This window comes from Macrobrachium rosenbergii, chromosome 45, assembly GCF_040412425.1.
Source record: "Macrobrachium rosenbergii isolate ZJJX-2024 chromosome 45, ASM4041242v1, whole genome shotgun sequence".
NCBI classification, from domain to species: Eukaryota; Metazoa; Arthropoda; class Malacostraca; order Decapoda; family Palaemonidae; genus Macrobrachium; species Macrobrachium rosenbergii.
Genome location: NC_089785.1, coordinates 30643056 through 30665701, shown reverse-complemented (window position 1 = coordinate 30665701; position 22646 = coordinate 30643056). Strand labels below are relative to the sequence as shown.

The 22646-nt window shown below is 40.5% G+C and overlaps 1 protein-coding gene across 1 annotated transcript in view; it reads left to right on the top strand.

The window, feature by feature from the left end:
- Nucleotides 1-22646, top strand: part of Xpc (DNA repair protein complementing XP-C cells homolog) — a 30636-nt gene continuing 7990 nt past the window's right edge. Inside the window, exons 1-7 of the mRNA XM_067088867.1 lie at nt 1-129; nt 3643-4531; nt 5779-6717; nt 10635-10742; nt 10891-11024; nt 14498-14723; nt 20729-20897. Coding sequence (XP_066944968.1) covers nt 3650-4531; nt 5779-6717; nt 10635-10742; nt 10891-11024; nt 14498-14723; nt 20729-20897 — 2458 coding nt within the window. The 5' untranslated portion in view covers nt 1-129; nt 3643-3649. The remainder of the gene's footprint in view (nt 130-3642; nt 4532-5778; nt 6718-10634; nt 10743-10890; nt 11025-14497; nt 14724-20728; nt 20898-22646) is intronic.

Here is a 22646-nt window from a genome sequence, read left to right as displayed (position 1 = left end):
AAACAATGCTCATGAACGAAGCCTTCGCAGACAGACACCGTCCTAATGGCATAGTCGACGCGATCCTTACGAAACGGTTTAGAAATTTGGCGCCCGGAGGAATTCCTCTCGTGACAGGCTAAACGAAAGGTAATATATAAGACATTTCCCTACCAATATCCCCTTAGTTTAAAATAGGTTAAGGCTTTCATAAAGCTGCAGGGAGAGGAACAACCGAGGGACATAGATGGGTCATGTCAGTCATCACTTAGCCGATCTTCCCCAAGAATCATCTCTGACCCTGACCTCTGACCTGACACGGCGCTTTAATCCTGTCCAGAGCATCCCTTCGGCCCGTCGTTGAAATCCCCCGGCAGGGAGGATACCAAGTGCTGTCAGTCCACCTCATGCAGTGCGCTGTAGGCGTTGCCGGAGTTACGTTGCGGCGTCCTTTCGACGCGTAGCTGCAGCCCCTTCTAATTCCGTTGACCTTGCCTCTCTCCACATTCTCTTCCAAATCTTTTCACGCGCAAGTGCTTTCAGGCTGTCCAACTCCTTTTCCACCTTTGAGAAGGTCCTTTCCCACCTTTCAGACCTTCTCGCTGTCGGTTTCCGTTTCAGCGCTGAATGACCTCGTAGGTCCCAGCGCTTGGCTTTTGCCTCAGGTCGTGCATTCTGTCCAATGTGTGTGAAGTCACTCGACAACCATTCACCGTAGCCTAATGTCGCAGCCTGCACGGAACGTTCCTCGACGCTCGGCGGAGAGCGCGACAGCAGCGCTCAGTCGCGAGGCGGCTAGACGCGGCCTGATTAGTGACGTTTCTCTGAGTGGTAAATGTAAAGGAGCCGGCCGCAAGAAGTTACTGTTTATTACCGTGACTTTTTTGACCGAAGTTCTTCACTGGACTGGTCGGTGTCGTTCTCGACTAGCATTCTGCTGGGCCTGCGTTCGATTCTCCGACCGGCCAAGGAAGAATTAGAGGAATTTATTTCTGGTGATAGAAATTCATTTCTCAATATAATGTGGTTTGGATTCCACGATAAGCTGTAGGTCCCGTTGCAAGGTAACCAATTGGTTCTTAGCCACGTTAAATAAATCTAATCCTTCGGGCCAGCCCTAGGAGAGCTGTTAATCAGCTCCTCAGTGGTCTGGTTAAACTAAGGTATACTTAGCTTACTTTTGACTGAAGGAGAAAAGAATATATATATGTAATGCAGTTTAGGTGAGGCAGCTTGGGAAACCTAGGCTACTCCCTATTGCTTATGCGTTTGACAGCCTCATGAAGATAATGTTAATTAACATCACTGTTTGAGTGAAGAATGTAGAAAATTTATATATAGGTGATATAAATTTAGAAACTTACCATCTTTGGTTTATGTTTTGCTGTCACCCCCAAAGGGCTGACACTAAACATATGGCCCACTGTGTTTAGTACCAGCCACTAGGGGATGAACGGAAAGCCACTAACAGAGGTTGGTAAATCTCTACTTTATCTCAGGAGGCTTCGCAGATTATCTCACCTTTACTGCAGTAGGCATTTATACCCTACACCCATTTCTGTATTATTTCGCCAGAGAATTATTATATTAACAAACAGCATCTTCATTTTCCCACTCGACTTATGTTCTAAAGATCTGTTTTTCTTTATCTTCTCCTGCATTTAAACCGGCTCTCTCATTTCCTAAGATATTGGGTAGCCTGTGATGCAGAAATTACATTTGGAGTTTATTTACATATGGTGCCATAACTATATAGTAGTACTGAGTTGCCTATAATTTTATTTATGTGCTTTTATTCCCATTTTTGTATCTATCATGCCTTCTTTGAAGGACTTTGATTTCTTTTTTTTTCATCGGCTGCCCTGCCTGACATCGCTAGACCCGGTGCACGTATGTTTCATGTATCATACCAGACCCAACGCCCTTTCTGATTATGAGAATTTGATGTTTTTCAGGTGTTGTAGTGGCTTTGTTTTGTGTGTGTATTTAGTCTGATCCATTTGCTTTTCAAACCTATGGTTACATATATAATCCCGGATGTCTTTTTTTTATGATTATGACAATTTGATCAGAACTGATATTCCTCATAAGGTTCATATTTGTAATACTAAGAATCGTGTAGAAATCAGTGAATTCTGTAGGGAACAGAAAAATGAAATGATTTTGTTATTTTTTTTTTACTGTAGTTGTTAGACATGACTTAATGTACCTTTCAGTAAGGGTGGGTTGACTTTAGAGTATTGTTGATGCTGGGTTTGCTTCTGACAATACTACTACCTCCTAAATTGATCTCTTCAACACCTGTGTTGGGCTGTACAGGTTCCTTTGTTACATAGTCTTCTTTCCCCTGCTCATGTCATCCCACTCAACCAGAGAGTCTTTGGGTAGAAGACAAAGGTTTGTGTGTTGTGGGAACAAAGTCTAGATACACAACCTGAAGTCTTCTGTTATAATCCCACCTCCAACTGATGCTGCTTGGCTCCAGTTGTCGATGGAGAAAGTGGTGACAATAATGTACGTAATAGAGTGAGTTCGCAACCCTCTCACTCACTTTGCAGGAGTTAACTACTGTACTGTGTTAGCAAGATTCAGTGATTGGATCAGCTTTCACTGAAGGTATATCTGTATAAAGAAAACTAAGACTTGAAAATCTAAGAAAAATGCAAGTTGTCGTAAATTTTCAATTTCCATACGCCTGTTTTATACAATGAAAGTGCCCCCTTCCAAACCTGCTTGTTCCTTACAGTTGGTTATGAGCCAGATTACGTGAAAAGTGAGTTTCTTATCTACCGGGATCTCGTAGTGGGTTAGTGCCATCAGACACCTCATGCAGTGCATTACTTAAGGTCCTTTGCAACATTCCATCAGCCCCTAGCTGCAACTCCTGTCATTCCTTTTACTGTACCTCCTTTCATATTCTCTTCCCTCTGTCGTACTTTCCAACCTATCCTAACAGTTGATTCATAGTGCAACCGCGAAAGGCTTTCTTCCTGTTAACACCTTTCAAGCCTTTTTACTCTCAGTTTTCATTTCAGCGCTGGATGACCTCATAGGTCCCAGTGCTTGGCCTTTGGCCTAAATTCTACATTCTATTCGATTCTTATCTACCAGGAGACATGTGCATAGTGCTTTCACCCATTAGACGATTTTATTTTCAAGTCAGGATTGAGTTGCTTTTATTTCTTTAAATCTTTACCTGAAAACCCTTACAGCCAGAATCAACAGACTTTATAAACCCAAGAGGGTTCCAAAGGGAAAGGTGAGAGATAAATGAATGTTAGGGAACAGAAAATAATAAATAGGACTGACACACTCGACTCCACAACTGCACTAGGCAAATTATTCCTCAGTATAGTTGTAGCCAAGCTGAAACTCATGGCAAGCTGAGCACAGTAGCATTAACCCTGATGCTAGAAAATGACACACGGTTTGCAGCAGCAGCTTGCTTAGTGTTGCTAACCACAAATGTCGTTTAGATCATAAGTAATGGGTTTATATGGAAAAGATAAATATTTCTTTTATTGTAGATAAATTTATATACAGTATATGGAAGGATATATGGTAGCTATGTTTGGGGATTATTACCCGCTTTCAAAGGTCATGAAGATTGCTTATCTGAATTTGTTATTAAACGTGAAATAATTATGACCTATTTTCTTTCAGTGTCAGTATGGCAGCTGATGGCATCAAAAGGACCTCATCAAGGGGCATCCGTTCCTGTTCACAGTCATGCAAAGTCCCAGCACAGAAAGGAAGTGTAGAGACAGGGAGAAAAAAACAGTTAAAGGTTGACACGGTCACTTCTGAAAAGGGCAGCAAAACAGAAAGTGCCACGAAGTCGTCTGATCGGCTGGGAGAGGTGAACTCTTCCAAATGCGCTGGTAAGGTTCCGAAGAACATTTCAAAAGTGCAAGATAATGCCGCGGATGTGAAACCTGCAAAGCGCACCAACCCTAACAAGAAAGGAGGAGATGTGAAGAAATTAATGAAAGATGAGCATGAGAAAGAGACAGGGAAGATCAAGAAAGAAAGAAAGGGTTCCAGAGAGAGCTCGGGAAAGGGGAGGAGTGGAGACGTCTCAAAAGCGAAGCATTCTGCAGAAACAAACGATGCTGGAAACGACTTCTCCAAAATCGAGAGCATGATTTTTGAAGGTCATTCTGAGAAGAAGAAGAGTGCCCCTGCGAAAACGAGAGGTAGGCCTAAGAAAGCAGAAAGCCCTTCGGGTACCAGTGGCAGCTCGAGTAAGAAACCAAAGGTTACGAAGCAAACGCCGGATGGCGGCAGGAGGAAGACTGCCGACCGAGGGAAAAAACCGGCGCCTGGCACCCCCAAGGGAAAGAAGAAGGAAAAAGCGGACGGCTCCGATTCCGATGCCAGTGACTGGGAGGAAGTGGATGAAGAGGGTGGAATAAATGAGCTGGAAGCCCTCTTGAATGACTCGATGGATACAAAGGTCTCGGCCAAGGAATCTGTGAAGATCGAGTTAGACGCACCGGATTTGATCTGGGGTTTGAAGAGGAGGAAGAAAAGGAGGACGGAGGAGGAAATGGTAAGATGATTATTCTGTTGATAGTAAAGAAGCAGGTCATTAGATAACTTTGGCCAGAAGTGTTGGGGGGGAATGTTGTTAGGTCAAAATACAAAAAGAAGTATGTCTCCAGTTCCAGTGGCACTATGACACATTTAGAATCATTTATTGGATATACATGAATTGGGAAGTTGAACCTTTCCACCCAGAGAATATTTATACTTTACAACAAAAGTACGGCTCTGTTTTACATGCCCGTAGAATATGACCCCTATAAGGGAGTGGTGCTGGCAGTGTACCTCACACAATACACTTAGGTATTGCATAAGGTTCTTTGCAGCATCCCTTCGCTGCAACCCCTTTCATTCCTTTTACTGCATCTCTGCGCATATTCTCTTTCTTCCACCTTGCTTTCCACCCTCTCCTAACAGTTGTCTCATAGTGCAATTGCGAGGTTTTCCTCCTGTTACACCTTTAAAACCTTTTTACTCTCAGTTTCCCTCTCAGGGCTGGATGACCTCACAGAGGCCTGAAGTTTATATTCCATTCCATTCCTTATTGGAAGGGCTTTGATGTGGGAGAGTTGATATTTAATTCTGTTGTTGTCGAATGGGACGTTTTCTGATGAAGTCCTTCTGTTGAAACGGGAAAGTGGGGGAATTTCCTCGTAACTTTTCTTTTTCTGATCATAAACTGCTCTGTAGCAGCTGAGTACCTCAGGAAATGATGGTTAAATATAGATGACCTTTTGAAAAATGTTCAAGTACAGCATGTAAGATAGAATTAGGTACTGACTTCTACTCTGTAGACTGTGAACTCATCCCAGTACATATTTACCATCTCATGAGATGCATAAGGTGGTAACTTTTTAGCATTTTAAGGTCTGTTGTGTGTTGATTAACACTAAATTGTGCTGTGAATTATACCAGTCTTCGTTTTACTGAGTAAAATGAGTGCACATGTACTTACATGAATGCATACATCATTATTTTTAATTAGATTATTGCAGTTGTCAGTCATTTTTGATTACTATCACATTAAGAAGTATTTCATATGAGAGGGACACATTCTCTCTTATTATTATTTCGTAGTTGACAGCATTGAGGGAAGTAAAAGAATATTTTCCTTTTTTCCAATGAAGAACATTTTTACACGAGTACCATACTCTACTTTGCATTATGCATTTTATCAAAGACCAAAGAAAAATCCATTTAATGAAAATAATTGATTTAAGTAATACAGTATTTGACCAATGATTTTACTTCCAGATTGAGGAGTACCTAAGACGTCACGTTAATCGCTCTGTCAGAGAGCTGTATGAAAACATGCACAAGGCCCACATTCTTTGCCTCTTCGCCCACGGGCAATTTGTGAACAAAACTCTGAATTCAGAAATCTTGCTGGGCTCTGCGCTTTCCATCATAACCGAAAAAAATGCCTATCCACCTAAGAGACTGGACATGAGCTACTTGGAAAAGTTTGTCAGTTGGTTTTCGCGCAAGATAACTTTACAAGCCGAAGATCTAGAGGAAGATTACTGGAACATTCCACTGGAAGCCTTATTGGTTAAAAGGTTTGGGAGTAAAACTGCCCTAACACATAGAGAGTTGGTCTTTATGTTTGTCATAATTGCACGAGCCCTGGGGATGAACGTTCGTCTCGTCCTGTCGCTTCAGCCTATGAGTTGGAAACCCAATGCCGATGCTTTGATAAAACGAATCAAAGAGAATAAACCGACTGGAGCTAGTGTCAGTGATTCCTCTTGTGCGGCGCGCAACGTTACTCTAGCCGTGGTAAAAGAGGAAAAACCAAAGGTGAAGAACAACCGAAAGATGCTATCGTCAGACTCGGATGTGAACGAAAACCTAGGGAAGGGAAAGACGAGTAAAAAGGCAAGTCCTAGCTCCAGTAAAACCGGTAAGAGACCCGCGAGTTCTCTGGACGGAAGTGACAGCGACTTTGATCCTTCCAGTGACAAAATCAAGAAAGGTCCTAAGGGGTCTCGCGGCTCCAAGAGAAAAAACTCCAGCGACGACAGCGCGGATCGTAGTAAGAAGAGGAAGCTCAGTGAAAAGAAGGAGAAGGATGGGAATCGTAGGAAGACAGGACCCTTGGTAGAATGGGCTGAGGTTTACGTGGAAGAAGAAGAAAAGTGGATGTGCATTGATGTGACAAAGGCAAAAATCCATTGCATACTAGAAATTGAGGTAAGAAAAGATATCCATTGCAGTGTTGAGAAACTTGTTACTATATTAAGAAAATATTTACTGTATTATAGTATATTCTCTAAAGTTACTGTAGCCCTTAAATTTCAAGATTTCAGATTCTTAACGAGTTTTGTCCATGCCAGTTACAAACCTCTATTTTTACTTTGACTTAATGTCTTTGGGTTCCACAAAATGTGTTAATTATTTGCCAAACCAAGACATTTTTCCTCATCTGTGAAATATTAGCATTTAAGGAAGATGTTCTCTAAGATTCAGATATGTGTGTACTGTATACTGTATTTCCTTTCATTCATTTTTTATTTTACCTTAGGTGATCTTTTTTAGAGGTTATTGTGTGTTTTTGAGGTATTCCTTGCATGACTGTTGAGTTTGTGAATGATAGTGTAACCACAGTTACCCATTTTACAAGTACTGTATTCATTTTGATTTTATGCAATAGAGTGTCTATGTTTTGTATAGTCTGTACTCTACAGTATGTTGTTTTCCATTTTCATTTGAGGGTTTCAGTTTCTTGAATGACTTACAAAGGCTGTTAGCTTCATTTGCTTTGTTACTGTGAAACTCATGGGCATTTGAAATAATAATTTACTTATTATATTCATGTCCTTTGTCTCGTTCTCTTTTGCAGAAGTCCTGCTGTGCAAGCAGTGTTTGAACATGGTGTTAAGAACTCAGACATATTTTAGTAGAAGGGTTAAGAGATATAGTAGTGCATTGTATTGAGCGGTATCTTGCAGAAATTTTTAATTCTTATGTTCTTCCTTGTTTTGCAGTACTATTCCCTAGTGTGGTCTTGTGGTACTGACTCTTATTCTTGGATAGAGTTGTGTCTTCAGTTGAGTTTATTTTGCTGACTCTTAATGTTGACGTGTGTCATAGATGTAGAGTGACTTCATTATTTTTGTTGTGTAAAATGTACTACAACAACAAACATCCTCTGCACTCTTCTTTACCTGGCATAGCTGCTTTTGCTTGCAACACTAGGCAGGCTGCTGCTGCAAACAGTGTGTCATTTTCTAGTACTGTACTAGGTTTAATATGTACTACTCAGTTGGCCAGAAGTTTTGTCATGGCTACAACTAAAATGTGAAATAGTTTGCATAGTGCCATTGTGGAATCCTCTGATCTCCGAGTGTTTATGCAATGAGCAAATTCACTCCTGTACTCTGCTGTTGCCTCCTGAGTTAAGATGTATCAGTTTTATTTTCTTTTCTCTTCAGCTCAAGATGCAAAGAAAGAAAGAAAGAAAGAAAAAGAAAGTTGTTACTTTCATCATCTTTGGCTCAGTGTAAGATGCTATGGCATAGGGTATTTTACTTGGCGAAGGCTTAAACCATCTCTTGATAATACAGGTAGTGCTTGAGTTATGATAATTCGACTTACGATAATTCGCTTTTACGATGGGATTAGCAATTAATATCGATACGACAGTATTTTGAAAATACGTATTTTTAAATTTCGCTGGCGACTGGCGCAGGCAACAACGTACAATCAGGCAGCGACGATTGTACGATACGTTGGCCCGAGAGGCTGGAATAGGTACATTAATTCAATGAGCTGACCTCACTGGCCCTCGTTGTGTCGGAAGTTAAAATAGGTCAGTGTTCGTTTGCAATTTTTGTGCGCTTGTAAATACAGGTAGTGCACGAGTGACGATAATTCGTCTTACGATAATTCGAGTTTACGATGGAGTTAGCAATTAATACTGCATGCGACAATATTTAGAAAATATTTTTAAATTTCGAAGCTGGCACAAGCAACAGCGCACACTACAATTGCTGTAGAATCAGGCAGCAAGAAAGACCAACTTACAATAGACCAACTTCTTTTTCTCCATCTCTATATTCCATCTTCTAGTTAAAAAGTAAGAGAATAATAAAAGCATTGTTAGTAACCTTATACTCTTGCGAAAAATGCGTGACAGCCATAAACAACCGAACGAGACTGTTGTTTTGCTAATAACCGAATCGGATAACAACTGTTTTGCTTGTATTTCAACCATCGTACGGTTAAACAATTATCGTAGTTATGTTAAAAATGACGTTAAGTACTGATATGTTTTTACACTACCCTTATCCACTTTGGAGAAAAGATCGGCAAGGAAATATACTGCTGCAGTAAAATTAAGCTGCAAGTTGTAGCTGACGCTGAGAAAAGAATGTTCAAGCTGCTAATGACTATAAATTATCGTACATTGGCAACATGGATGAAACTCGACCGCAAATAAAATTGGAAAGTATTTTAATCAAAACTACTGGACATGAAAGAACACATATTACTGCTGTTTTCACGCCGATAAAAGATACATACGAAAAAGCTCGTGGTATGATGATGAAATCAAGAGAAAATAGCGAACGGAATCTTGATTTTTTTTGTTTACACAAAACAAACGCCAGCCGCCAACGCCATCTACTAACGAAAAAATGGCTAAAATAATTTCACAACGAGACTTATTTAAGTTATATTTCGACATAAAACACTTCGTATAACGAAAAATACATATGTCCCTTTATAAATAAAGTATCTAGAGATTCATTTACGCTAACTAGAAGCAAGAAATGCCTCTGAACTGAGTTAAATGCATCGAAATAAAGACCGCGTGATCGATTCCAAACTAAAACATTTGATCGCTATGATCGGAATTTATAATGCAAAAGCAGTATAAGAATATTTACGATTGATACAGTGTAGTAAAGCATAACTTTTAAAAGATCCATGGAAAAATATGCACATTTGTTATTTTGATGTTTGTATAATACGCGGTGTTATGTGAAAATAGAATACAGTATAATGTAGGCTAGGCTACCGTGATATGATATACGAAAGTGCAGGCCAGGCCTTGTTTGTTATTCAATTTCTCTTTATACTGACTTATCATGTCAGTCTGCATTGAACCTGCAGAATTAGCTGACACTAATAATTACTATACCATATATGTATAAAGTATACTGTGTAGTGTAGGCTAGGCTACCATATACTGTATGTATAGATGGTACTGATTACCCTAGTTTAGGCTAGGCCATATTTGAGTTACGATTTTTTCAACAAACGATAGGTTTTTTGGAACCTAACCCCATCGTAAGTAGGGGAATACCTGTATTTCTAATAATCTTGTTGACACTCAGATTATAATAGTGTTACTAATTCCCTGCCTTGTCTGATTCAGTACTGTTCTGTAAAGGTATTTGTAATTTATTGATATGTTCAGGTACTGCATTGTCCTGTAAGTTTTGTAATGCCTGCTATCAAGTTGGGAGGCATTTGACTTAACTGTGTGCTAATTTTTTGTTTGGGAGGGGGCCCAGTCTGCCATACTTACAGGAAGATGTGGTCGAAGCACTTTCTCTGATATTAATTTCCTGATTTGATTTCAACCATTACACACATTTAGAGCAATGAGTGTATGAACGTGAATTTTATTTATTAATAGTTAACATTACTGTTCAACTTTTGGTACTAAAGCATTGCCCTCTCGCAAGCAGCTCAAGTTCCTTTGTTTTTCGTCTAAGCTGCTCCTTTTTACAAGAGACATTAAGCAGGTTACTGGATTCCAGGCCAGTGCATTCAAGGCCATGCTTGGTCATTCAGCACTGCTTAAGTACCCTCTGTTGCTAGGTTGCTTCCTGTCCTGCTCTAAGGAAGCCCTTCTGAAGCCACTCATTTCCCGGAGTTGCGGGAACATTCTCTCACTCCTGCTGAAGCCACTGCCTGGTTTCAAGCCCAGGTTTACATGTTTCATGATTTAATTGACTAATTCAGGATTCATATGGATGAACCTTATTTTAAATGATATTGTGTGTAACATAGGCAATAATTCCTGTTTCATTCTTCCTATACATATATGTATATGCACCAGCATATAACTCACGAACAGTAATTCTCTTTTTCTTTGTAAGGCACGAACACCCTCCACCTCAGGATACATAACAGCTTACAACGCCGACCTTACCGTGAAAGACGTGACGAGGAGATACATTTCAACTTGGTTATCTAATGAAAATAAGGTAAATTACCCTGTTGGGCTTTTGTATAAAAATGACAAAGCATGCAAACTAGATTTGCATTTTTATGAAACACTGGGCTTATCCTTTGAATTTATGTAACTTATTCGTCGAAAGAGTGAAACTATAGACCTGGCGTTTCTCGTGACAGCTGCGATGCGACAGCAAGTGGTGGCAGAAGTCTGTTCGGGGATTCATTGGGAAGAAGACCAGGCTGGATAGAGAAGAGGACGAGGAAATGGATCAGAGTCTCAAGCAACAGCCACTCCCAAAATCTATTGGCGAGTAAGTAGTAATGGGTGTACTGTACTAATACATTATTTTTACATAAGTAACTTACCAAGTAATTACATTTGCTATTAGTTCCTACTTTTCGCGGCAGTTTAGTTGTAAAAATTTCGGGGTAGTGCTCGTATTGTTTTGGTGTAGGTAACAGACCCCGCCCACTTTCAGGGAAGAATAGGTACAACTGGCTCAGATATTCGATGCTTTCCTGCTGCTCGTCGACTGAACGTTGGTCGCTGTTTAACTTTTGTTTTTATTTGCTTTCACCGGTTGTTGACGGACATTGCCAAATTTGGTGAAGTACATTTTAGTTTTTGGTAGCACTAATCAGCTTTTTTTCCTTAATTGTGACTGGATGTTTCATCGGGAGGGTGGAGACCTGTCCTAGACTTACGTGCTCTGAATTTTTTCGTAAAGACAATGAAATTCAGGATGGAAACCAATCAGTCAGTGCTGTCCTCCATTCATCAAGGGGATTGGATGCTTACGATGGACATAGAGGACGGATACTTTCACGTTCCAGTCCATCCAGAATAGGGAACCAAGGAGGCACGCACTCTTTCTCTTTGCCAGGCAGCCAGAGATCTTCTCAGGCCCAGAACAACTGTACTCGGATCGTCACGTGCTTCATTCAGGGCAAGATGAATGTTCTTGCAGGTGTTGAAGAATCATAGTCTTCCCCTGTATTGCTTGTCAGTTCCAGACCCTCTGGCTTGGGCAACAGACGCACTGCTCCAGGAATGGTCTGACCTGAACATGTATGCCTTTCCACCATTCAGTATGGTGAGGGAAGTCATCAACAAGTTCCAGTCTCACAGCAACTCGTCAGTGACGCTAGTGGCCCCATTTTGGCTGCAGAGGGAATGGTTCCCAGACCTTCTAAGTCTCTTAGTGGACTTCCCAAGACTTCTTCCACAGCGTCGAAGTCTTGTCAAACAACCTCATTTCCTCCACTATCATCAAGGTTTGTCCACTCTCACTCTGACAGGCTTCAGACTGTCAGGAAGCTTGTCAGAGCAAAAGGATTTTCAAAGGCAGCTGTGAAGGCTATTGCCAACCGTAGACGATAATCTTCATCCAACATCTACAAGACTAAGTGGTCAGTTTTTTTGTGACTGGTGTTGGTGACACAGTATCTTGTCTTCTGAGACCTTTTTCAGCTTAAATAGCGTATTTTTTTAATCTTCCAGACGCATTTTTGGGCTAACAACTTTGACTCTTAAGGGCTATAGATCCATGCTCAAATCTGTCTTTAGGCACAGAGGTCTGGATCTTGCAACAAGTTGGATCTTAGTGACTTGATTAAATCTTTCCGATACTTCAAGGGAAAACAGACCGCTTTTTTATATTCCTTGGAACCTAGACATTGTGTTTCATTGGCTCTCAGGGCCTCCCTTCGAGCCTCTTCATACATCTTCCTTGAGAACTTAATGAGGAAGACTCTCTTTTTGGTTGCTCTAGCAACAGCCAAAAGAGTTAGTGGATTACAGGTCTTGGACAAGCAGGTTGGCTTTTCACAAGGTGATGTAGTCTGCATGTTTACCCTTGGGTTTCTTGCAAAGAATGAAACCCCAGCCAATCCTTGGCCCCGTTTGTTCTCTATCAAGAACCTTTCAGATATCCTGAGACCTACAGACCAGGAGAGAATTCTCTGTCTGGTCAAAGCATTGAAATGTTATGGAGAGGACTAAGAACATCAGAAGCCCCTCTCGTAACCTCTGGTGTTCCGTAAAGAACATATCTTGTTGTACGTCCAAGAAAACGTTATCCCTTTTTCTTAGAGAAGTGATCTCTGAACCCCACAGGGGAATTAAGAAAGAGGCCCTACCATTATTGAAAGTTAAAGCTCACAAAGTCTGGGTAGTTGCCACTTCACTGGCTTTTGAATGCAATCTGTCACTGTCAGACTATTCTTCAATCTACGTACTGGACATGCAGATTTGTGTTTGCTTCTTATTATTTGCATGATGTAGAAACCACTTATGGAAACTGCAGTACATCAAGATTGTTATCCGTGTCTGGCTTGGTACTGGGGGGAGGAAAGGTAGGAGAGCATGTCTCCTATTTCTGTATCTCCTTGCCTTGAATTTAGGTGATTGAGTCTTCTAGTGGATGGGTTTGGTGTTTTACATAAGGTGTAGGTAACAATATATTTGGTCAAATTTTTCTTGTACTGCACCCAGGGCAAGGGCATACCCTTTTGTAAAAGGTTTTGGCAACCATCGGAGTACTCCTTGGTGACAAAGCACCCTCTAAGTAGAGGCGATTCTCAGCTTTACTGATGCTCCGCTACAGGTTGATGATGAGCACCGACCAGAGGCAGCACCCGTCTGCTGTAGCTCTCTCAACAGGTAAGGTTACATCAAGCATTGTCCAGTGCTGGCTATCTATCTGTTTCAAATTCATCTCCATTACTGATTGATTTTGATTAGTTAGTGTCCATGTATCCCACCTCCTTTCTCTGTGGGATTCAGCATTGTAATTACTTGGCAAGTTACTTATATAAAATGACATTTTTATAGTAAAATTAAGTTTTATATATATACTTACCAAGTAATTACATGATCAGAGCCCTCCCTCTTTCCCTCTAATGGACATTATTTATGAATGAATACCTGAGCCGGTTGTACCTATTCTTCCCCAAAAGTGGGTGGGGTCTGTTACCTACACCAAAATAATATGAGTTTTACCACGAAATTTTGAAAACTTAAGCTGCAGCAGAAAGTAGGAACTAATACCAATGTAATTACTTGGTAAGTATATATAAAACTTTATTTTATTATAAAATGTCATTTTTTATCACATGAAATGCAAGGGCATATCTTCTTCCTTCTCCATGTCATTGAACTTTTCCTTCTCGTCTGCCCCGCCTTCCTTCTGTTGGCAAAAAAAAAAAGAGGCTTAGAAGCCCCTTTCTACACTTGAGCACGATAATGTTCTAGGTTGAACAAAGAATAGAAAATTTGTACAGGTACAAAATATGCAATTAATAAATGTTGTTGTGGGGTCTTCATAAGAGCTGCTATCAGTTGCTTCAGATCGGTAAGGCATCAAATGGGATCAGGTGTTTTCTCCCTGTTGATGGTAAGAGAATTATCATGTGGGTGAATAACTCAAGATTTTCATGTGTTGAGGCATTTTGGCTAAGCCTACCTTGCCGTCTTTAAATATAGGTTTGCTTTTAGAAAACATAGAAACTACCTAAAATTATTATGACCTCTTTAGAACCATCTTGGCTACCTGTGTGATTATTTTTTGCATATGTTATAAATTTACCATTATTAAAATGTCTCGTTAAAGTTTTCAAGCTTTAAAGTACTGTATGTCTTTTAGCTTCAAATTTGTGATAATTCATGTACATCATAGGTCCACATTTTAGCTTATGACAAAAAATTTAAATTTCTTGTAATGGTGTATTTATTACACTTTTTTTAAAAACATAAAATTTACAAAGTCACCGAACATCTTTTCAGATATAAAAATCACCCACTCTATGCCTTGCAACGACATCTTTTGAAATTTGAAGCAATTTATCCCCCCGATGAAACTCCGGTAGGGTACATCAAAGGTGAGCCGGTGTACCCTCGCTCGAGCATTTACACCCTGCATTCTCGAGATATTTGGATGAAGGAAGCTAAAACGGTGCGCGTAGGGGAGGAGCCGTACAAGATTGTGAAGGCTAGACCTAAATGGGATAGGGTGAGTATTTTTTATTGTGGTATATTGGCTGCTGGCATCTCGAGGAAAAATGCTTGTAGGAAGTACAGTCAGCCCTCTTTCAGACAAACTTTCAAAGATACAAGCTTCCAAGTATGCATAGTAGTGTATTGGATGGGGATAGTGCCTTTAGTGCACCTCATGTGGTGCACTGTAGGTGTCACTTAAGGTTCTTTGCAGCGTCCCTTCAACCCCTAGCTGTAACCCCTTTCATTCCGTTTACTGTACCTCTGTTCATATTCTTTTCTTCCGTCTTACTTTCCACCTTCTCCCAAGAGTGGATTCATAGTGCAACTGCGAGGTTTTCCTGCAGTTACAACTTTCAGACTTTTTTTACTGTCAATTTCTGTTTCAGCGCTGAATGACACACAGGTTCCAGCACTTGGCCTTAGGCCTAAACTCTGCATTCTGTTCTGTTCTGTATGATCTTTTTATCATGTATTTCATTGCCACTTTTTTTGAGGAAAGAGTAAAGATTGTTATTTATTATCAGCTTCATTTTATTCACAAAGATCCAGTTGTCTTGATATAAAAGCTTTATTATTGACCAAGTATTATGTCCCATAGACTAACTGCAATGCTGGATGCCTAGGCTAACTTTATTCAATTTACAAACCAATTCAGCTTACAAACCAGCTCTTACCTCGCTGTCAGACTTGACAGTTCCAGAGGCCCTTCGTTCCTCACACCACTGGACTTTGGAACAGTCTCCCTTCAGAGGATGTTGTGTAATTGGAACCTCAAAGGTTCAAGTGAAGATGCAATGCATTACTACCCTAAAACCATTCTTGTATTGTATAATTTACTAAAATTTTATTTTGTGTTTTCCATTACCTTCTGTTACTTCTTTCAAATGCACACCATATTCTGTGGAAGCTTGAATGTTAAGTCAGTGGAAATTCTCTAACCTCTTCTAATTGGGGTTGTTCCAGTTATGAATAGTGTCGAAACTTTTTAAGCCCATTTCCCTTAAGTCAATGGCCCAGAACAGAATTGGTTCTTTTGTAATAATAATCAGAACAGAATTGGTTTGTATGTAAAGGACTACCTGTACTCTATCCCAACAGAAATTCTGTAATAAAGTCCAAGACAAAACTCCAGGACCTTTGTTGATATTCAGATTATTGATAGCAAGAGTCCCCCCTGGAAGGTGCATTACTTACTGTTAACATAGTATTGGGTGATGAATGTGAGCTGAGAGGAGTTCTAAAGCATAAATACTCATTTTTATATAAGTAACTTACCAATTACATTGCTATTAGTTCCTACTTTTTGCAGTAGCTTAAGTTTTAAAAATTTCGCGGTAGCGCTCATATTATTTTGGTGTAGGTAACAGACCCCGCCCACTTTCAGGGAAGAATAGGTACAACCGGCCCGGGTATTCAATTCGTTCCTGCCACTCGTCAACTGAACATCGGTCGCAGGGTAGCTTTTGTTTTGATTTGTTTTCACCTGTTGTTTACGGACGTTGCCGAATTTGGTGAAGTACTTTGTAGTTTTTGGTAGCGCTAATCAGCTTTTTTCCTTAATTGTGACGGGATATGTCAGACTCGGGTGCTCGTAGTGTTAGGTATCGCAGCAATGGCTGCAAGACGAGACTGACATCTGCTAAGTATGACACTCATAACATCTGCATCTCTTGTAGAGAGCAAAATTGTTCTGACATTAACTGTGACGAGTGTAAGGAGTGGGATCAGGGGAAATGGAAGACTTTAAATTCTTATTTAGCAAGACTTCAAAGAGAGAGAGAGAGAGAGAGAGAAAGGCGGCTGCTAAAGCCAAGGTTAGGTTGCAGCATCCTCCAGAGGTGTCTGTCCTTTCGACTCTTATGACAGCCTTTTCCTTTATTCCAAGTCCTCTGTCTCTACCAGTAACTCCTTTACCTGGCTCCCTACCTTCCGAGCCTGGTACCTTAGCCAGCCTTGAAGCCCGAGTAGATAGGAAGTTTAGCATTATGGTAGATACTGTAACCCAATTGGGCGCTTCTGTTAAGTACCTTAGTTTAACCAGACCACTGAGCTGATTAACAGCTCTCTTAGGGCTGGCCTGAAGGATTAGATTTATTTTATGTGGCTAAGAACCAACTGGTTACCTAGCAACGGGACCTACAGCTTATTGTGGAATCCAAACCACATTATAGCGAGAAGTGAATTTCTATCACCAGAAATAAATTCCTCTTATTCTTCATTGGCCGGCCGGAGATTCGAACGCGGGGCCAGCAGAGTGCTAGCTGAGAATGGAACCCACTTTCCCAATGAAGAACTGCTTCTGTTAAGATCTTGATGAATCAGTTGAGTGCAAAAAGTGTTACTAGCACAAGTGCCGTGTCAGTGGAGGAGGTGGCTACTTGTCCCGCCAACGCTCCTAGACCTAGGTCCCTGTCAAACTCCCCTAAACCTGGCAGGAGGAAAACCAAACGTCCGAGGACTTAGCTTCTTCTTTGATCTCGTCCTTCGGCCAAGATAGGCTTTTCGTCAACGGAGTTGGATCATTTAGTAAAAGACTTATTCAAAGTCTTCAAAATATTTTGCTTCCTTGATTGGACAGTGGGTGCTTTGACAAAGAAGATTGAAGATTGCATAGCCCTACCGGACAATTTTACTGCAGACTGGCTAGGAGTTTTATCCTGTGCGGACAAGGCGGTTCATGATGGACTGCAAGAATTGGCTACTCTCTTTGCCTTAGGCGTATTAAAGAAGAGGGAGCTGGTGTGTTTGTTTGTCACTAGAGGAGTCACTTCTTCTCAGAAATCATCTCTACTCTTCGCCCAGTTGGACCGAGATAGTCTGTTTCCCAGGGCTACTTTGGAGTGTGTACCTTCAGAGCTTCAGAAGACTACCCAGGACTTGCTAACGCAGTCCACTAAATGCCCATGGCAGCTCATTTGGACACCTGCAGCACCTGTTAGTGTAAAGGTGTGCCTCTCCTTGGCAACAGCAGTCTTTTCATGGCGGCAGAGCAAGGTATCAGTCCTGACCACATACCAAGCCCCGTGTGGTGCCATGGTCATCAAGCCATCTACCAGACCCTCTTCTAGCAAGTGAGGATCCAGTCCTCCGTGTACTGGTAGGAGCAAGACTTTCCATTTTTGGAGGAAATAGGAAGTCAAGAGTGTGGAACCATGGGTGATGGAAGTTATGAGAGAGGGGTACTCAATCCCATTCAATGCAAAGTCCCCATTGGCGTCGGCGCCCATCAACTTGACAGCCTACTCCATAGACTCACAGAGGTTTTTGGCCCTGTCAAAGGAGGTTACCTCTCTGCTCAAAAAAGGGACTATAGAAGTTGTGAAAGACGTGAATTCAAAGGGGTTTTACAAGCGCATCTTCATCGTACCCAAGTCATTTTTTCGTAAGGACCACGAAATTCAGGATAGAAACCAATCAGTCAGTGCTGTCCTTCATTCATCAAGGGGGATTCGGGTGGTTATGACAGACATGGAAGACTCATACAGTACTTTCACGTTCCATTCCACCCAGAATCCAGAAAGTACTTGAGATTCGTGTTCTGGGGCATTATGTACCAGTTTTGAGTCCAGGGCAGGATCTACCAGTTTTGAGCCCTCTGTTTGTCTTTTAACAGCCCCACAGGTCTTCACCAGGGTTCTCACCCCAGTAGCAAAGTGGCTACATTTGTTGGGCATCAATATATGCCTGTATCTTGATGACTGGCTCCTACGCTCCCTGTCAAGAAACGGTTGCATGGAGGACTTACGGAAGACAACATGACAGCGCTGGCCTACATTAGGAACCAAGGAGGCATGCACTCTTTCTCTCTTTGCCAGGCAGCCAGAGATCTTCTCATTTGGGCCCGGAACAACCGTACTCGGATAGTCACCCACTTCATTCCAGGCAAGATGAACGTTCTTGCAGATGTCAAAGAATCATTGTCTTCCCCTGTATTGCTCGTCAGTTCCAGATCCTCTGGCTTGGGCAACAGATGTAATGCTCCAGGAATGGTCTGACCTGAACATGTATGCTTTCCCACCATTCAGTATGGTGAGGGAAGTCATCAACAAATTTCAATCTTTCAGCAGCTCGTAGATGACTCTAGTGGCGGCCCCATTTTGACCGCCAGAGAATGGTTTCTGGACCTTCTAAGCCTCTTAGTGGACTTCCCCAAGACTCCCCTCTTAATGGACATTATGTATGAACGAATTGAATACCTGAGTTGGTTGTACTTATTTTTCAAAAGTGGGTGGGGTCTGTTACCCACGGGAGGCGACAAACCCCACATGACAAAACCCCACCGGTCACAAAAAACTTCCACCGACAAAACCCCACGACAAAAAACCCCACCAACAAAACCCCACCGGCAAAAAAAAACACCCATATATTTTAGAAGCAGCTACTGAAATGACTAGTGTATATATAGTTTTTTATATATATATTTATGGATTTTATCAAAGAAAATTTATTGAATCTAAATATTTTATTAGAAACAGGAGTTATCGATTTTACAGATTTTACAAATTGTTTATTAAAGAAGATAAGATTATAAAGTAAAAATTTACAGTTTCGTAATATTTATTACACAAAACATATAGGAAGTCAGAATTTATATATTCTTATATTTTTTGCTACACCATTAAGAAATTCTTCGATGTCCTTCTTCCCATTACTAAAATCAAGATACAAAGATTTTGCAATCGACGATTGCAATTTTACAGTTTCTCTCTTAATTTTCTTACGAAGAGGTTCTCCGATGGCATTCTTTTTCAGAGCAAGTTTGAGCCATCAGTGCATCTTTGTTCAGAACTTCAATTGCAACCCAAACTGTGGGATGACTATAACCAACCAGGTATTTAAAAGTATTGTTCCAAGTTTCACACTGCCTTAAGAAAAAAAAAGTCATTTTGTAATAATTGTAAATAACTAGCAAAGGAGTATTGTCAATACAAATTTGTTGATAGTTTCCTAGTTAACAGACTAAAACAGTAAAAGCTTTCCTGGTAACCACTGTACATAACTTATCGAATAACAATAGGTAATTTGTTAATATGTCGCCTCTCTCTCTCTCTCTCTCTCTCTCTCTCTCATCATATATATATATATATATATATATATATATATATATATATATATTTTATTAACTATCCGCACTTTCATTATTCGTGTGGGTTTTGGTCGTGTGGGGGTTTTGTCGCTGGGGTTTTGTCGTGTGGGGGTTTTGTCGCATGGGGTTTTGTCGTGGGGTTTCATTGCATGGGGGTTTTGTTGTGGGGTTATGTCGTGTGGGGTTTTGTCAGGCATTCTACCCACACCAACAATATAAGTGCTACCCTGAAATTTTGAAAATTTAAGCTGCTGCATGAAGTTAGATATAACAGCAATATAATTACATGGTAAATATATAAAAACTTTATTTTATTATAAAAATGTCATTTATTTTTTATTAAAATTTTGATATTTCATAACCTATGGTATGTTATGTATGGCATAAAGTCCCCTTCCCCTTTTAAGCCTTAGAATGGAAAGTCAGCCACGCCTCTTGTATTTACTATTACACTGTAACATTCATTTTATATGGAAGCTCTTGCTACCAAAAAATGGAGTAATACATTTATAAAACTTTTGGTATGTATTCTAAATGGACCTATATGGATAATTTTTGTAGATTTTACAGGAATATCATAAACTCATTCCCATAGTGGGTTATTGCCATCATTGCACCTCATGCAGTGCACTGTAGGCATTACGTGAGGTCCCTTTTCCGACGTCCCTTGGCTCCTAGCTGCAGCTCCTCTCATTTCTCTTACTTTACCTCTGTTCATATTTTCCGTCTTCCATCTTACTTTCCAGCCTTTTCCTAACAATTTTTCTTAGGTGCAACTTTACTGTCTTTCTCCTGTTACACCTTGAAACCCTTCAACTTTCAGTTTCCCTTTTAGTGCCAAATGACCTCATAGATCCCAGCAATTGGCCTTTGGCCTTAATTTCATATTCCAATTTCATTACCAGAAATTACTGTTCAGGTGCCATTTTCAGGAAACGTGCCAAGTGATCAAGGACAGACCACTGGAAGTGTTCGGAGAGTGGCAGGTCGAGGACTACGAACCGCCCGTAGCTGTGGGAGGGAAGGTGCCCCGCAATGAGTATGGCAATGTCGAGCTGTTTAAACCATCCATGCTTCCCAAGGGATGTGTCCACATACCTAGTAAGTTAATAGTAGCTTCTCTGTTTTCATAGGGTTGGGATTAATAAGGTCATCTTGTTTTATCGTTCTTGCGTGGAAGTTTGAGTGTGATTGATACTTGTTGTTTTTGTATCGTCCCTAATTCTAGAGACTCTTAGGTTCTCTGCAGCGTGGTTAGTGCTGTCGGTACACCTCATGCGGTGCATTGTAGGCATTACTTACGGTTCTTTTGCAGCATCCCTTTGACCCCTAGCTGCAACCCCTTTCTTTACTTTTACTGTACCTCTGTACATATTCTCTTTCTTTCATCTTACTTTAAACCCTCTCCTAACAATTGCTTCATAGAGCAACCAAGTGAGGTTTTCTCATGTTACTCCTTGAAAACCCCCTTTACTTCTATTTCCCTTTCAGTGCTGATTGACCTTTGTCCTAAATTTTATATTCCATTCCATTCCTAAATCTAGAAACTCTCCAGATTGTCATTATTATTAACTGGGAGCTGTAGTTTGCAGATGATCTAATGTTAATAACAGATTCAGAGGCTGTGGAAATATTTTAACCCTTGGGTTGTGATAGACAGCTCAGGATTTCCTAACTAGAACACACCATTTTCACAGGGTTTTTATTAACAAGGATTATAGGAGTTGCTCATTAGGTATGATTTTTACTTTTCTACTAAAGAAAATATGCTTACTTCAAAGGAAACTAGCTTACTGTCTATGGGAGGGTTGGTTTTTATTTCGAATTATGTAAGGAGGGTTTGTTTAATTTTATGTGATCACTTCTGCATTTTTTTTCTGTAGGATAAAGTAAAGAGGGGTTTTTAAAAAATTCCGATCAATAGTACATTTTACCGGTTAAAAAATGGAAGAACCAGCTGGAGAGGGGAGGAGAGGATTTGAAATCAGCATGAACCCAAAAAAACAGTGTATTTTTTCATGCACATGGTGTATGTGACCAAGATTTATAATTAGCCACATGCTACAAACCTACCTGTCAGCTGTCACGGTGGAGTTTGGTTGATATAAATTTTAAGTACAAAAACCTGAATTTGACAGGCGTATGTATAGTAGAGTCGACATCACCTTATACCTCTCTTGATGCCTCAGCGGTCAAACGAATTCCAAGGGTGATGAAGCATTTATCAGTTATAATTCTCCCTTGGCTGTAAGTTATTCCTGAGGTACTGTATAGTGAATTTGATATTAAATGCATTCATGGATTAATCTTCGGGAAAGCAAAGCTTATGACGACCAGAAAGGCAACAGGAAAAGACACTTAAGAAAGTGGTCATGTAGGTGCAGAGAGAGAGAGAGAGAGAGAGAGAGAGAGAGAGAGAGAGAGAGAGAGAGAGAGAGAGAGAGAGAGAGAGAGGAGAGGGGTTGGACTCAGTATAGTACTACCTGTATGCATATACTGAACAATTCAGATGGTGTCACAAGGGATGCCCCGAATTTCAAAATAGAAGTGGAGAAGGAGTTTTTCCTTGGTCAAAACATTTAAGAAGAGCAAATAGGGGAAGAGAAGGAAAACATGTAAGCATTAGTAGAGGCAGAACATTTTTGGTTAACTTGGCGATGCGCTGGTACTTGAAGCAGGAATAGAAAGGGCAGTTTTTAAAAGAAAAAAGTTGCTGCTCTATTGATGAAGTGGAAGGAGTTTGTTAGGATACTGGTAAATAAGAGTACTGTACACTATTTTATTGATAAGCAGAACAAAAATCTGATACAGTAGCACTTTAACGTAACGGATGCTTTGTGGGTCTGGCTT